This window comes from Equus quagga, chromosome 1, assembly GCF_021613505.1.
Source record: "Equus quagga isolate Etosha38 chromosome 1, UCLA_HA_Equagga_1.0, whole genome shotgun sequence".
In the NCBI taxonomy this organism is placed as follows: domain Eukaryota; kingdom Metazoa; phylum Chordata; class Mammalia; order Perissodactyla; family Equidae; genus Equus; species Equus quagga.
In genome coordinates this window covers 30,215,162-30,231,829 of record NC_060267.1, presented here as the reverse complement: position 1 = coordinate 30,231,829, position 16,668 = coordinate 30,215,162, and the positions used below count along the sequence as shown (strand labels likewise).

The following is a 16,668-nucleotide window of genomic DNA, read 5'->3' as shown; positions in this document are numbered from 1 at the left end:
ACATCTTCTCCAATGACAATACAGTCGTTCCCGCCTTATCCGAGGCTTCACTTTCTGAGGTTTCAGTTACCCCTGGTCAAGCGAGATCCGAAAATATTAAATGGAAAATTCCAGTAATAAACAATTCATAAGTTTTAAATCTCGAGCCATCCCTCTCTATCCTGCCCAGGATGTGAATCATCCCTTTGTCCAGGGTACCCACCTGTAAACACTACCGGCCTGTTAGTGACTTAGTAGCCATCTCAGTTATCAGATCGACTGTCACAGTGTCACAGTGCTTGTGTTCAAGAAACCCTTATTTTACTTAATAATGGCCCCAAAGCCAACTTTATTATTAGTTATTGTTGATAATCTCTTACTGTGCCTAATTTATAAATTAAACTTTATCACAGGTATGTAAGTATAGGAAAAAACCTAGTACATATAGGGTTTGGTACTATCTGTGGTTTCAGGTATCTGCTGGGGTTTCTTGGATAGCTCCCCAGATAAGGGGAGACTACTACAATATTTCAAGATCCTGAAAGTATACATGAGTAATCACAAAATAATTCTTGCTGCTACCTAGCAGAAGAAAAGCAAATAATTGGAATTCTAGAGCACATAAGCAACTGAAAGATGAAAAACTTCTCCACCTTTCTTTTTAAATGAATTTCAAGTATATAATCACTTTTATATCTCTCTTCCTGTGTCTTGGTATAATACTGAAATAACTCCAGTAACATCTTTACTTGCCTAACCTTTATACAAATCGACGTTTTACTTAAAAAAAAAAAAGTTAACCTTGGGGGCTCTAAGGAGTAAAACCAAGACTCCAATCATCTCCCATAAATCCCTGTTTATTAGTGTAGCACCTTCATTAAAAATTCTTTTTGTTTCTATGATAGCCAAGGGCTTAAAAATTAGTCACTTAATTCCCTGCAACTAGTGACTACTCTTTTCTGGCTACTGGATTACGCTGTCTGTTTTGCATTTGCTCTGGTAAGACAGGAAAGAAAAGTGATCGTATCCACGGATCCTATTAGCAGAGAGCCCCTCCAAGTCAGTTTCACCTGCATGAGATCGGCTGGGATATTTGGTAAAAATGCAGATTCCCAGGCACTGCCTCAAACTAAGAACCAGAATCTTTGGGGCTATGATCCAGGAATCCTCATTTCAACTAGCTCCTCAGTGATTCCCACGCACACCCAAGTCTGAGAAAGACTTCTTTATAACAATGATTTCAAAAGTAAGAGTACGTACCCTAGGCACAATGCAAGATGACCCACTGAGATGGGAGAGGACTGCATTAGAACACTTTACACACATACTTTTAATCTCACCCTTTTACATTTCTATTTTTACACATGTAAACACAGTACAATGACATACGCATATTACCTATAAATATGTATTCAAATATTATTCACATATATTAGAAGTATATGTAGTTTTTTACTAATTGGGTGAATGATAAAAAGTTTGGGGACAATTCCTGTTAAGTATTAAACTTTTACATCTTTCTTAAGTATTACCATCTTGCATGTTTCTATCTGCATACTCTATAGGCTGCATCTCCCTTTGTCCAAATGACTTGGGGCTGGCACCTTCAAAATGCTCAGATACTAGATACTTAGGGAGAAGCAGTCTTCCCTACAAATTCCCATCAGTTTATAACATCTAGCATTAGCAACAAATTCTATTCAGAAGTCAGGCACTACAACAGATAACAGAACAATTAATTCAAACCTCTAATAAGACATATACCTATCATTTCACATTTTTCAATCTCAGCTTAAAGTAACCTCACCTGAACCATATCCCAGTTCATTTCTAAAAACATAAAATTTAAAACTTTCTGCTCTTTAAAGATTCCAAGAACAAAAATTCTTAATTGGATGTATTAAGTTTATGTCTAAAGAAAATACAGATATCTAATATTAGAAAGTATATCCAAAAATTAAAGAGAATGCAATCTTCTCTTTCTCTAAATTGTCCATCTTGTTGAATTTAAAGGGCTAAAAATTCACCAGGAGCTCCCCCAATTTTTAAAAATTCTCTTTTACCTTTTTACCCAAACTTTGAACTTACCAATTACATGTTTCTGTAAAACAAGATCAATGATCCGTAGACAGATATTCTCTAACTGCTGAGTAACCTAAAGACAAATTTTAAACTTTTAAACTTTTAAACCTAAAGACAAATTTTAAACTTTTAGTTTAAAATTCATTATGAGAATCCTTAAGCTAATCTATAAATTTAATATTATCCCAATAAAAATATCAATAGGAGTTTTCTGAGAGGAGAAATTGACAAGTTAATTCTAAAGTTCATATGAAAAATTAAACATGGAAGAAGAATACCAGAAAATTCTGAAAAGTAAACCAATGATGGAAATAGAAGTTAAATCCATAATAAAATTACAAATTAAATTAGTTCCTTACCTCATATTTTACACCAAAATAAATTCCTAATGGATCAAAGATTTCAATGTGATAAAAAAAATACTAGAAGATATAAAAGAATTTGGGTGTAATCCTCAAGAGGAAAAATAACTCAAAGCCCAGAAACCAGAAATAAATATATTCAGTCATGTGGTTTCAAAAATTAAAAATTTCTGCATAGGGCAAGGGGAAGTCAGGGGGAAGATAAACGAAAAATTGAGTGAAATATTTTCAAATGATATCACAGACAAAGATAAAATTCCCCTCACATGAAATCAAATCAACAGAAAATAAAGCAAAGGCTATGAAAAAGAAGTATAGATGGACCTTAAGCTTAGAAAAAGCTGTTCATTCTAATACATAATAAGAGTACAAATTCTAAGCACAAGATTAACACTTTTCACCTATCAGACTGGCAATGATCAAAAAGTAGGGGTCGTACATGGATCTGGGGAGTGTAAATTGGCACATGCTGTGAAGGACAAGTTAGCGATATCCTTCAAACTTACTCACACATATATCCTTTGACCCAGCAATTCCACTTCAAGGAATCTGCCCTCCAGGCATATTATTATATGTGCAAAATGACATGTCTTTCATTGCAGCAATGTTTGTGATTATTAACAACCAAATATCCATTTAACAAGGGATAGTTAAATTATATCCATAACAACAGACTGGTTAAATAAATTTGATGCATCATACAAAGGGGGATTATACAACTATTAAAAACATGTAACTTTAGGGGCCAGCTGGTGGCATATGGTTACATTTGCACACTCTTCTTAAGTGGCCTGGGGTCGATGGGTTTGGATCCCAGGCATGGACCTACACACTGCTCATCAAGCCATGCTGTGGCAGTGTCCTACATACAAAATAGAGGAAGATTGGCAAAGATCTTAGCTCAGGGCAAATCTTCCTCAAGCAAAACAAGGAAGATTGGCAACAGATATTAGCTCAGAGCCAATCTTCCTCACACACACACAAAAAAATCTATTTTTAAAAAAATGTAATTTTATTGACTAATATGGAAGGATCACCTAGCTATATTCATCAATATGTGATGAAAACTGTATGCTACTGTTTTCATTAAAGAAAAATAAACATACTCACTTTTTGCTTGGATATTATAATAGAAAAGTCTCTGGAAAAATACAAAAAACCTGGTAAAGGAGCTACCTCCTGAAAGGAGAATTAGATGACTGTGGAGTTGAGTGAGAAGGTGAAATTTCACTGAATATCTTTTCACATTTTTTTAATTTTTCAACATATGAAATATTTTTTAAATAAGTAAAAATTAAAATCCATGTTGGATTACATTTTTCATCTAAATCCTATTTTGACTTTCAAGCATATTCTTCTAATAGTCAACCTAAACTACTATCTTAAAGTTCAAATGATCCAAATGTGTCAGTGCATTTAAAATCATTAAGCAAAACTGCCTATGTTTGAGCACCTGTTTTAGATTTCTAATTTTGGTCTTCACAGATTAAGTATTTGTACATGTATTCACACACATATGATTCCTTTTAAGGAAATACTGTTTTCAAAGTTTGCTTTCAGTAAGCCAAAGTTCAAAATCATAGGACAGGCAATCAAGAGACTAAGATTCCAGTCTTTGTTTGCCTCTAATTATCATTGACCTTGGTAAAGCCATTTAGCTGAAGGCTTTAAGTGTTTTCCTCTGTAGGTAAGGAGGCTGGATTTGATTAGTGCTTCTCAATTTTAACTCATGCCTTCCTTGATAATGACAATAAGATCGCACACTCCTTTAACTTTATCTGAAATTCAAAATAAATTTGATATCAAGAGTAAAAAAATTAAAACAAAAAGATAAAACACTATTTCGTTTTCAAACTAATCCTGCTGCTCATTCTACTACTGCCCATCCTCCGCACACACAGAGTTGGGAAAACTCGACTAGGTGATTCCTAAGGTCTCTTCAAATTTAAAATACAAGTTCTACATGTAAGGGGAAAGAATTATCCTTAAGAATACTTGTTGTAATTTAATTTGGAACATTTCACTGTTCCCAAGAGGTCCATACAGTTTCAACAAGGATACAAAAGTAAAATAATGAATGTGGAAATAAAAATTCACAGTAAGCCTTTTAGGTGAGGGAAGGCCTGCCCAGAAGAAGAATCTCGAACTGGTTTTATGAATCTGGTAATCTTCCATTGGTATATGATAAACACAGGATAAACCAAGAGCCACAGGGTTTAGCAATGCTATTTAAAGAACCAGCACCTGCTCCCTCAGTTCCCGCTGTATAAAACAAGAGCTGCCATCACTGCCAAACAAGTCAACTTGCACTCACAGAAGTAACGGACACAAATCTAATTTGAGGTAAGGAGAGGCTATGGGATACTTGGGGAGGAGAGCAGCAGGTTTTAGGTGAGGATAAATTGATATCAGAATAACCTGACTGAAAACCCAAAACTTTATGACCATGAACAAGTCTTTTGATACCACCTGAATCTAGTTTTCCACTTCTGCAAAATGAAACTACCATTTACCTGCTCCATCTCATGGCGATGTTAGCAAGATTCTACAGCTAATGGATGTGAAGGCACTTGATAATTGTCTGCACAAATTCTTATCCCAAAATTGTTCTGGAACGCAGTTTAGGAAAGATGACAGTTAAGCTCTTCTTCCCTTCCATTCTCACAATATTTGTTACATCAGAATTTTGTTCCATTATTTAATATTTGCCACCGTGACTGGAATGGCTATCACTCTCTCCCAAGACTAGACTGTGGGTTCCAGAAGACAAAGCTCACATCTTATTCAATTTGGTATTCCCCAAAAACCTAGTGTGGCATATAGCAGATGTGATGAACTGAACTCAGATTAGTACAAAAGGATATATTATATATTTTACAACTACATGTAGTATTTTCCCTCAATCATTTTAATAAGGGTTTTTAAAATTTGGGAGTAATTTTTAAAATCTAGCAACATAACTAAATACCAATTTAAAAGTAAAGACTTTAGAAGTCATGCCCATTGATGATATAAATTTTAGTTGTTACTATAACGACATAAGAAAACACAAAGAAATCCCACCTCTTTATGATCTTCTACAACCGTCAAGATAGTATCAATGGTATGTAAAATTCCCATCGCCATTACTGTTTTGTCTTCAATTTCTTCATATTCATCACTTTGAAGAACTTTGCCAAATATCTCGGCCTATGAAAATAACAATGAAGGAAATGAGTTTCCAGATTCAAAGCCCAGAAAGTGAAAATTAGAAGGCTCACATCAAGTCACATCACTACGAAATCTCAGAATATTATAGATAAGAAGAGAGGATCCTAATTGTTACTAGATTTAACTCTAACTATGGAAATTAACTGCTGTCTGAATTATTGGAGCAAATATCTTTATATTAATATTTCAGTTACATATAAAACTGAACTCAAAATTTTAGAGTTTTTAATTTATTTAGATTATTCACGGCTTTTATAGCAAACTGACATGAAATCTGCCCAGTCTTACCAAGTGTTGGGTCATGTCAACAGCAATGGAGGCTACTTCTTGACTGTATTCACATATCATCTTCTGGATCACATTAGTAACATCATCATTTTCTGTCTCTCTAACAATGTGCAACAGCTCCTGCATAATAGGCCTCACATGAGGCTTCATATATTCCTTAGCTAATGCAATAAAACAAACAAAATCAGTAAAAAATTAGCCATTCACAAGTGGTAAAAGGAATTAACTTGGTCAGCAAGTAAAGTGTCACAGGGTAACATATTCTAGATACTTCCTCTGTGGTGAATAAGTTACAAAACTATACCAAAATAATCTTCACCAATATATCAATTTTCCCATGAGTAATATAGGGATAATCAGTCCTGCACAAGAAAGAACTGTCCTGCCCAAAACGCCAACAGCCCCCACTGAGAAACCCTAACGGTACACATGCTCTGCCATCAGCATGACCTACAGAACATGAATATTGACATCAGGATACAAGTATAAAAAATCATGTACATAAAACTATGCCCAAGACTGACAATGCCCATTCCCTGCCCCACCCCATCTCTACCCACCCACTTCCCCACCTATCCTCATACAATATTCAGTCTCCCGTTGAAACCTTGTTGAGTAGAGGTAAACCTGGTTCACCTACCTCAGAAAGCTGAATTGATTTTCAAAGGTTTATTTGAACTTTGAACAGAATATTCTTCTGAATAATAAAATGAGATATCTGTGTTGTCACTCACCAGAAATACTACTTGCTACTTTCAGAACTAGCAGAATCCTAGAATCCTAGAGTTGAAAGGAATCTTGAAGCCGTCTAGTCCAACCCCCCTGCATTTAAATCTGCGGAAACCTAAGCCTCGACAGATCATGTGCCTCACCTAGGGTTACAGGGTAAGTTAGTAGCACAGTCAAACTAGACCCCAGCTCTCTTGATTCTCAGTCTACTCTAGCGCCTAACCCGATCAACTTGTTTCCTAATCTAAAATTTTTCTGGAAATCAGTCAATAGAAACTCCTAAAAAGGGCAAAAATAAACTCCTATAAAATTCTGAAGGTAGAATGGCTCAGAAATCCAAACCATGAACCTTAAGACTTAGAAAACCATCCTTATTAGGGAAGGAAGTGAAAAAAACTATTTGAGAAGACCCCCGTCAAAAAAACAAAACAAAATGAACCTTCTAAAAGGCGTTTTTGGCTTTACCTTGTGTCTGGTTAGAAATTAATGACTGAAGAGCAAGGGCAGCCTCAACTTTGACAGGCATCTCCTTATCCTCAATCAGGCTCTTCTTGGCTAGTTCCACTGCATTTCTCAGATTGAGCTCATTGTGAAACTTCAAAGAACTGAATGTATGAAGTACCCAGCAGGACTACAAAAAGAAAGGAAGTAGAGAACTATCAGGATTATGGCATTCTGTAATAATGTCACACACATAAGAACTTCTTACTAAGTAAAATATCATTAATTCTACCAAGTACTATTTGTTTGGTTTTGGAAGGTAGCATATTAACCTTAGTTGCTAAACTTTTTGATTTCCCAGTCTTTTTATTAAAACAGGCAGTGTCATTACTTCTGAATTACTTACATACGATAACATTTTTTCATAGGAAAAAGAAAACAGAGCCAAATTTAAGCGTCTCTGAAAAAAGAAAACCTGTTTACGCCTTTAATAAATATTATGATTCATAACTAATTTATTATTTATATGTAAAAGCTACCACAAACCTCTGTTTGACATTCATTTGTTGGCCTTCACAGCAAACAAATGAAACATTCTTTTCCCTTACACTAACTGGTTTAGCAAGCTTTCTTTTTTCACTGACATAAGGTATGAAGAACTCTAAATCTTGTATAGATTAGCAGATTTTAAACTAGTAGACCACAGAATCATACTACTACTTTTTTAAATTCTCTATGTGCCTAAAACAGAGTCAACAGTAATTAATTTGAATTACTAAAGACTTTTATCCAGAGAATTACAATTCACACAGCCTGTCAAAGGTGGCAGCCTACCTATAAAAACACTTATCTGCCCTCCACATCTCTAATCGACATTTGCCCAAATATTTCTCCAGCAACTATCATCTTCGGTTTACAAAATGTTTCAGAGCGTACAAAGTATTGTTAATATATGTTGTTTTTAGCAAGACATTTTTTCCCTGTGGATGTAGCTAGAAAGATAAATACTAGGCTCTTGAATTAAAGTTCTATTTTTATTTTTCCATATAATATATTGATTCTAGAAGTAACATACACTTAAAACACAAATAATTTTGTATGGATTATTATTTTCTCCATTTTACTAAGGCATATCTACCTAATATACTGGAAATCATAATTAAGTTTTTAGCCAAACTAGAATTTCATGCTGTTTTGCATGCTGAGAATTAATCACTTTATGAATTTACATTGTACCACTGCTGTGACATCATCCCTCTCACTGCATGTTTTGCATCTACAGCAAGTGAGGCTGAGGGGAAAATGAAAACAGCTGAAACTAAAATCCATAAATCCCTTTATATTTACTACTTCGTTCTTTATTCAGTTTATGTGACCATAAGGAACATTCCAATTGATTTTGTCTCAATTTGTAGTGAAAGGTCGATTTATCCAAAAACATTTAATTCAATAATTATCTCACAAACAAAGATTTTAAGGTACATAATGGAAATATGGAGAACTTACTCTAGCTCGAAGATACCCCAGGTTAGACAATAATAATGGAAACACATGATTCTGCAGCAACAGCTCCATTTGGTCCTTGAATAAACTTTTCTGTTAGGAATTAGAAATTAAGTTTCAACTTATCAATGTCTTTTTCACAGGTAAAAATCACATCTGATAAAGTATGTTTATTATGACTAACTCTTAATATACCGCTATTTACAATCTTGTAAAATTATTTGACCTACATATCGCATGTTTTAAAACAAGAATTTGAAACTGATTGATTTTTATAGAACCAAATAACACTAAAGCCAATTTGTATCCTTTTTTTTACATAGCAACAATTTCAAACTCAAAATCTAACAAATAAAAAAGTCAAATTTTCTTTTTAATTAAAGAAACAGGTGACAGAAAGAAGGATATTTACAGTCAACTCATTATGCAGAAGCAGTCACCAGTTTTAAGTGCTCCATAACTTTCATATTCTCTCATTTGCCTATACTTCACAGCTTTATTAAGTAAATTAAATTTTGAGTAGCTTGACCTTCAATAGAATATCAGCTAGGGAACCAATCACATGCAGGGCTCCATCTTTCTTCCTAGGGTCAAAGTTCGGGTCTGTTAGGATTTGATAACAGAATGCCATCATTTTTGGCAATACCTAAAGAAAGAGAAAAATCCATTTTAGTCTATATGAGTTTTCAGTACCCTCCTAAAGTATTAAATATGATGCACAAATTTTCAAAAATAAAGCCATTTTATTGTTTTATCAAGCAATTATAATTAAGCAAACAAAATAACCCTTTTCCCTTACTAGGATAGAAAAACATTCTTAAAGTGACAGATTATAACTAATAATATAATTTTTCAAATACTAGAGGTATACTAGAGTGTCAAATCGACACAGGCCACCCTTCAGTTTGATATTTAAAAAAAATAACTGTATACCTCTTTTCTTTTCTTTGCAGCAGTATACAAGAGAGTCTGGGCCGCTGTGGTGGGAGAAGCATAATCTTCAAAAATATCTAAGATTTTTAAAGGTTAAACCATGTTAGTAAAAAGACAATTACTTATTATAGATTTTAAACCTGATTGAGCATTATTCCGAAACCAAGAAATCCATATTTGACACTAATTTACAGCATTAAAAACCTAAGGATATATCATCAGTGCTCTCATGCACAACAATGTTTAGCAAACTCTACAGGTTGTCCTTTTAAACAATCATATTAAAGAAAACAATACATATTAGGCATATCTGTTTCACTGAGGACAGGAAAAGTGCTTTATCTCTATCAAAAAATAACAAAAATTTATTTAGTGCTTACTATGTGCCAGGCACTGTTCTAGGCTCTGGGGATACAAAGATCAAACAAAAAGGGTTCTCATGGAGCTGACGTGGTGAGAGAAAGAAACAGATTATACACAAACACACACACACGTACATAACGGGTCAGGCTCAGAATCAATGTAACCACAGAGTAAGCACACAGAGAGTGACAGGGTACGAGGTGCAAGTTTAAACGAGGGCTCAGGGAAAGCCTCCCCAATTCTCTGTCAAAGTAACATGTAGGCAGAAATCGAATGAATGAGGGAGGAAGCTCTACGTGGAAATCTAACAACAAAGCTCTCCAAGCAGAGGAAACCACAAGCGTAAAGCCTTGAGGGACTGCTAGGACAGGGCTTGACTCTGTCCACAGGTGGGGTCAGCAGGTATTCCACAGTATTTACTGAATATATATCTATTTAAAACACATGACTTCATGTCACGAAAATTTTCACAAATTTCAGAATAGGCAGTTTTATCTAAGAATCTGAAAAGTTGAACAATATCTGATATGTCCACATTTAAATATAAAAATAAAACCAAATCTAAGTCTTTGCCTCAAAATGTAAAATGCAAATGTAATAATACTAATAACTAACATTTACTGAGTACTTTCTCTGTGCCAGGCACTATACTAAGATTTTTACAAGCATCTAGCAACTAACGCAGTTAGCTCATGTGTATTATCCCACTTAATCCTCCCAACACTATCATCATCACTTGTTTTATAGCTGAAACATTGCATCTCAGAGAGGTTAAGTAACTTGCCCAGTCGTGCAATGAATAAGTGACCAACTCAGCATTCACACCCCGTCTGCCTTAACATCAAAGCCTGAGCTCTCATTGTTTTTACCAAATCTAAAAACATTATTATTAATATCAGTCAATGCATTTAGATGCATTTAGATAAGAATGTTTCATTTATATAAATAACTGTAAGTTACAAAAATATAAAAAGAAAACTAATGCTATAATTGTTCTCCCCTACAGTCAGCCAAAAGTAAAATATACATATCAAATGACAACCTCTGCATTCTACTCCACAGAAGGAAATGACTAAGGAAAAAGCACTTGAGTTAGTCGTGAGTTATCTATATTCCCTTTTAATCAAGAAAATGCAAATTCTGTCAATCAATACTCACAGCTCTTAATTATTATATTTTCTAAAAAGTGAGATAGTATTTCATTTGATATGAAGAGTAAGTGAAATAATGGTTGCTTTCTGAAAGCCAAACAAATACCCTGCACATTCAAACCACACAGGTATTACAGAAAAGCTAAACACTAAAAGAATGCCTTGAAGAAGATAGAAGAAAGACTGGCTAATCATTCTGCTCCTAGGAAAACAAAAGCATTAGGAAGGGGAAAGAATAGATCATGTTTATGTGTAATGGTTTTCAAAGGGAAACGGTAGAACAGAGGGATAAAGCAGATGGTAAATATTGCTTCTCATTCGTTTGCTTTTCCTGTACTTTGTCTCCAAGAGAAGGGGCACTTCCTTACCTACTCGATCAAGTAATACTAAACACAAAGCGCCAGAAAAACCACATAGCCCAATAATCCAGCATCTCCACCAGCAGGCTTGACTCAAGTAGCTAGAGACACCAGACCTGACGAGGGGAAGGCGCTGCACTGTCACAGCACCTGCAGCAGGCCTTGGGCAGTGCTAGTTTCATCAACTATTTATTTCAACATTTACCGAAGGCAGACTAGAGCCAAACACCAGTAGAGGAGCATAGAGGTGTAGAAGGGATGGAGAATGCAAATAAAGCAAATAAAGAAGAAAAAGTCCCTGCTCTCAGATATCTCTAAGTTGTGGGTGAACCAGAGGTACACAAATAACATTTTGCTAGGTTAAGTGCAGAAATATTCCATGAAGCAGTTAATTGAAACTGGGGATCAAAGGGAATGAACTCAGGTAACTTACACAGTTCAGCAGCTTCCAGGAAGATCCAAGCTAAAAGGACCCCAGAGACCTGGGCCACACATTGGGGCCACCTTAGGAAATCTCATTCCCTTGTAGAATACTTAGCCCCGAGGATAAGGAGGCAAACTAAATTGGGGCACTACTAAAATATACAGAAATCCAAAGGATCTCCCAGACTGAGAACAACCAATCTACAAATGGGTATCCCAAAAGGCACAGAAGCGCATCATCAGAAAGTCACAGACGGCTCCACGACTGCTTCAGTGCTCGTGTAAGAGGGATGGAGAAGGCAGCTTTTCATCTCCCACACCCAAAGGCCTCGAGTCCACTGGTTCCCCAGAACATCAAACTCTCAGGAGTTTGGGTTTATCATGCAAAGCAGAACTCTGAGAATGTAATAAAGCAATAAAATCTGCATAAAAATAGAAATTTAGTTCTATTACTTTACATGTCCAGGAACTGATAAAGAATAAAATCATCTCAATTACCAAATTTCATCCTTATATACTCATATGGATCTTCCTGCCACAGCTCTTCATCTTCATCTTTATAACACATCACAGAAAAAATCACATCTTCAGAGATATTCTAAGAAGAGAAAAAGCAAAACAAAACAACAAATACATACAGGCTATTTAAATTTGGGGAATACCAATAATGTATTTACTGACGGCCTTTATGATGTTAGTTTTCTAAACTTATATTAATCTTTCCGTTAAGTTGGCATTGGCTAAGGTGAAAGCAGGAAAGCAAGAGCTGGGAGAGGGGGGTAAAGAGTTAAACACGAGATTGTTTAAACACTGATTAAAGGTATAAAGAAAGAGATGAATGTAAATGCTATCCTTTGAAGCAACAGCAGGGATAATAAAGTTTACTAATAAATGAATATTAAACATACCTTGATTCTTTAAGGAAGAGAAATAAATACCAAGTCAAGGTTACATTTAGTAATGTATTTCTTATTGTGAACATTTTTACATTTCCACTTTGGTCCTAAATGTCATCATATCAACAATATTAACATTTTCTTCATCCATTTTCAAAAATATGGATTTCGGGGGGGGGGGGGGAATCACATCTAATAGCCTCTCGGTACACCTCTATTAATGCCCTACTAAGCTCTTTTGTGCTCTAAGAACTACATATATAAAAACAGGATCATTTCTTATCACTTATTCAAAATTAAATAATTCTAAGAGAAAAAATTCAGCTTAAGGACCGTGTGAAAATAAGGCCCAAGGCATCAAGTAGAGAAAAACATGCTATCACAATTTACCCTTACTTTACAGGAACACAGTAAATAAAATGAAATTAGTATCTTTATCAATTGCAAAGAAATGATCACTGTTTGATCAAGGGGATTAGGCAAACATTATTAAGATGTCCACAGAAAACAATGCAAAAGATACTGTATTTGTAAGACCTATAATAAGACAACACTAAACAAACTGTATCCTGGACACCAGAGACAAAGTAAAAGAATTTATTTTCCTTTTTAGATACCATCATAGAGATACAGAATTTAAGAATTCATAGCTCAAGAGGAAAAAAAAAATTCAGTTCCTAACATCTTTGAATTACCCAAAACTATCTGTATGCAAATAAGAATTTACTTATTAATGGCCCATAATTTTTCATTCTCATTTGTTCTTTAATACAATGCTGAATTCTACCTTTAAGTAAAAAACTGAAATAAAAACAGGAAACTTTAACTTCTGCTATAGAACTTAACAATCCAAAAAGAGAAATAGAAACCTTGTTTGCTCATACCTACAAAAGAAAATAGTCATGTATCAGGCTTCATTTCCTGCAAAATAACACAACTTGTAGAGCCCTGGCGGCTGTTTTCCAAATGCTATCACACAAGATAGCTCATTTGATGCAGCAACCGTTAGATAAGAAGGGTAGGAAAATGTTGGCTGACTTAACAGAGGAGAAACCGGAGCTAAATGAGATTCCAAACAAGACAACTGTATCCAAGTCTTCCAACTCATGAAACTTGAAGGCCTCACTCTTTTCAAATACTTAAATTTTCAAGCCCTTCATATCAGATACAAGACTGCACTCATTGGAAATTATTAATGGAAACAAAATATATTAAATATAAAATATAGGATTAGTAACACTTACTTTGTCTAGAAAACCTAAATTAACCAGAGAATCATTTTGGAGAGCTGTTCCCTGACACCAACCTGTATGTGTGGTTTCATCTGCTTCCAGGTCACAGAATGGACAATCCCTTGGTTGAGATAGTTGAAGGCTTGCTGAAGAACACGGGGTGCAACATACTCTTTCTGTCTGTATTGGTCTAAAATTTTTAGTAGTACCTACAGGAAAACAGGAGGAGAAAATATACAACATAAACAATTACAAGGTTAAGGGGAGGGGCATTTTAGGCATGACATAAAACCCAGAATCCATAGAGATAAAAATTAACAGATTTTTAGGGAAATCAATATTTTGTGAGAAAGCTCCTGGGCAGTTTTAATTATTAGATGGATTCATGTTATATTGAACTAACAGGTGTTTCACTGTGATTCCCAGCCATTTGTCCTACTTCTAACCTGTAGAACCACTCAGAATAAGTCTACACTCTATTCTGCATACTAGCTCTTCAAGTAAATTAAGATTCCTGTTAAGAAAAATAACAGATTTGACTAAAGGAACATTGAAAACATCTGTACAACAAGAGATACCATAACACATTTTAATATTTGATAAAGGTACATTTCAAATTGGAAGGGAAATGATAAGTCATCCAAAAGAACAGTATTGGGACAAGTGATTAGTCCTTTGAGAAAAAATTAAGTTGGCTCCCTAACTAAACTTCATACCAAAATAAATTCCAGACAGGGAAATATTTCAACAACAACAACAAAAATGAAAGCATAGAATTTTTAGAAGAAAATGTGGAAGAATTTTATTTTATAAACCTCAGACCCTGGAAAGTCTTCATAAACATGGTCTGAAATTTATAATTTCAGAACACGAATTCAGCTCAAGTTATGTAAAATTCAGGTTTATAAAATTTATCAGATGTCCTACCACTGCCTAGATGCCCCTTCTGCAATGCAGGCTAAAAATGAATGTTACTGAACATGGTTCTTCTTAATATAGTTGTGACTCATAAAAAGTGGAGTTGGTGGGAGATAAAACACAACAGTAAAGGAGAGAACAGTTTTGTTTTGTTTTCTTTTATTTTGTTTGCTGAGGTGCCAATCTTCCTCTATTTTATATGTGGGTGACCGCCACAGGATGGCTGACAAGAGGTGTAGGTCCATGCTCAGGATCCATACCCATGAACTTAGGCTGCCAAAGCAGAGCACGCTGAACTTAACCACTAGGCCACGGGGCCAGTCCTGAGAAGAGTTTTTGATTAAAAAGAAAAACAAAAAACTATTGTTAAATACTAGGAATATATACCTTAAATAACCAAGGTACAAATAGTTTATGACATGGATGCAAAGGCATGAAATTTAAATGTGTACGTGTACATGACACTGGAAAAACTCTACTGAACACACTTCCAGAGGGCATCAACTTTAGGATATTTAATGGGTTTAACAGCAGTGGGAAGAGGAGAAGACAGAGCTGACCAGCTTCAACTGCTGAACAGATACAATTATTCACTATTCACTAATTTTCCCTATAGACAGTTTCATGGGCCAACAAAATAATTTGTGAGAAAATTATAGCTATAGCTTTCCTAAATTGTTGCAAGGTACTTTTTAGAAATGATAACCCATAAAATGATACTAGACAAAATGATAACTCATTAAAGGAAGTATTCCATCTAAGATGACAGGTTTGAAGTACTTTACATCATTGACAATAAAGACTAATATGCATAAATTTATAAAAATCTAGAAACATCATCTATATCATTAAAACCTTTTACTATGTATGATTAATCTTTGCTTCCTCAATATGGTCCTGACACAGCCAGTGCTCAATAGCTATTAAATTTTATTTGTTGAAATAGAAACAAAAATATCATGATTCAAAAGGCAAGGCAGATCAACCGATCTTCATACTCATTTGTCCTAAACATTAATATCAACTTGGATTATTTCTCAAGAACTCCTAATTTTTACTGTGTAGAATGGTTCCCAAAGTTCCACAAAAATGTATAAGTTCTCAGCTGAAAGTCTTAACTTCTGAGCTCAAGTCCTTTTAAAATAGATCAATTCATATTATATAAATCTTCTGATATAAATGCTTAGAACAAAGGGGTGAGGCCCAAAGAAACAGAGGGCAAGAAACTCGTAAGAGGTCAGTGAGAACTAACAGAAGAATCCAGTCTAATACTGGTGACCGCTACACCAGTACCACAAACTTAAAAGGCTTGAGTCCAGTGTCTAGGAGCCTGGAAGGGCACTTCTTGTGGGAGCTGCCCTAGGACATTCGGGTTCTAAAACTGATTGCACTGTGTTAGATTTTCAGAGCTGCCATTTCATCCCCTATAAATCTGCAACATATTAATATGTTTGTAATCTAACTTTTAAAGGGATAGAAATGACTTAATTACTTTCAGTAGTAACCGTCCTTCTATTTAAAAAGCGTTAAGTTTATTACCTGCTGAATTCCCACTGCATAGGTTTTCAAAAAGAATTCAGAAAATTCAAAGTACTCTTTTGTGACATTTCCTGGGCTTCCATATCTTAAAATACAAAGAGAAAATGTTTAAATACTGTAAATTTTTAAAACAAAGCATACTCACTAGTTTAAATGCAGTCCCTTGTTGAAAGATCTATTCTATTTGGGCAGGAAACTAACTTTCCCCTTTTTTCACAAGCCCCAAAATGAAATCATGAGCTGTACTTAGACTCTGGCCA

The 16,668-nt window shown here is 34.8% G+C and overlaps 1 protein-coding gene across 3 annotated transcripts in view; it reads right to left on the bottom strand.

Annotated features, from left to right (window-relative positions):
- The window catches only part of IPO8 (importin 8), a 58,599-nt gene that overhangs the window by 22,281 nt on the left and 19,650 nt on the right, over positions 1–16,668 (bottom strand). For all 3 annotated transcript variants that reach the window (XR_006889564.1, XM_046668489.1, XM_046668503.1), the window contains exons 8-17: positions 16,409–16,493; positions 14,026–14,160; positions 12,322–12,421; positions 9,528–9,604; positions 9,124–9,240; positions 8,598–8,687; positions 7,116–7,281; positions 5,922–6,082; positions 5,487–5,612; positions 2,068–2,134 (exon numbers count right to left, since the gene is read on the bottom strand). Coding sequence is in view for 2 of the 3 variants with exons in the window: in XM_046668489.1 (XP_046524445.1) it covers positions 2,068–2,134; positions 5,487–5,612; positions 5,922–6,082; positions 7,116–7,281; positions 8,598–8,687; positions 9,124–9,240; positions 9,528–9,604; positions 12,322–12,421; positions 14,026–14,160; positions 16,409–16,493 (1,124 nt within the window). In the remaining variant the exon portion in view is untranslated. The remainder of the gene's footprint in view (positions 1–2,067; positions 2,135–5,486; positions 5,613–5,921; positions 6,083–7,115; positions 7,282–8,597; positions 8,688–9,123; positions 9,241–9,527; positions 9,605–12,321; positions 12,422–14,025; positions 14,161–16,408; positions 16,494–16,668) is intronic.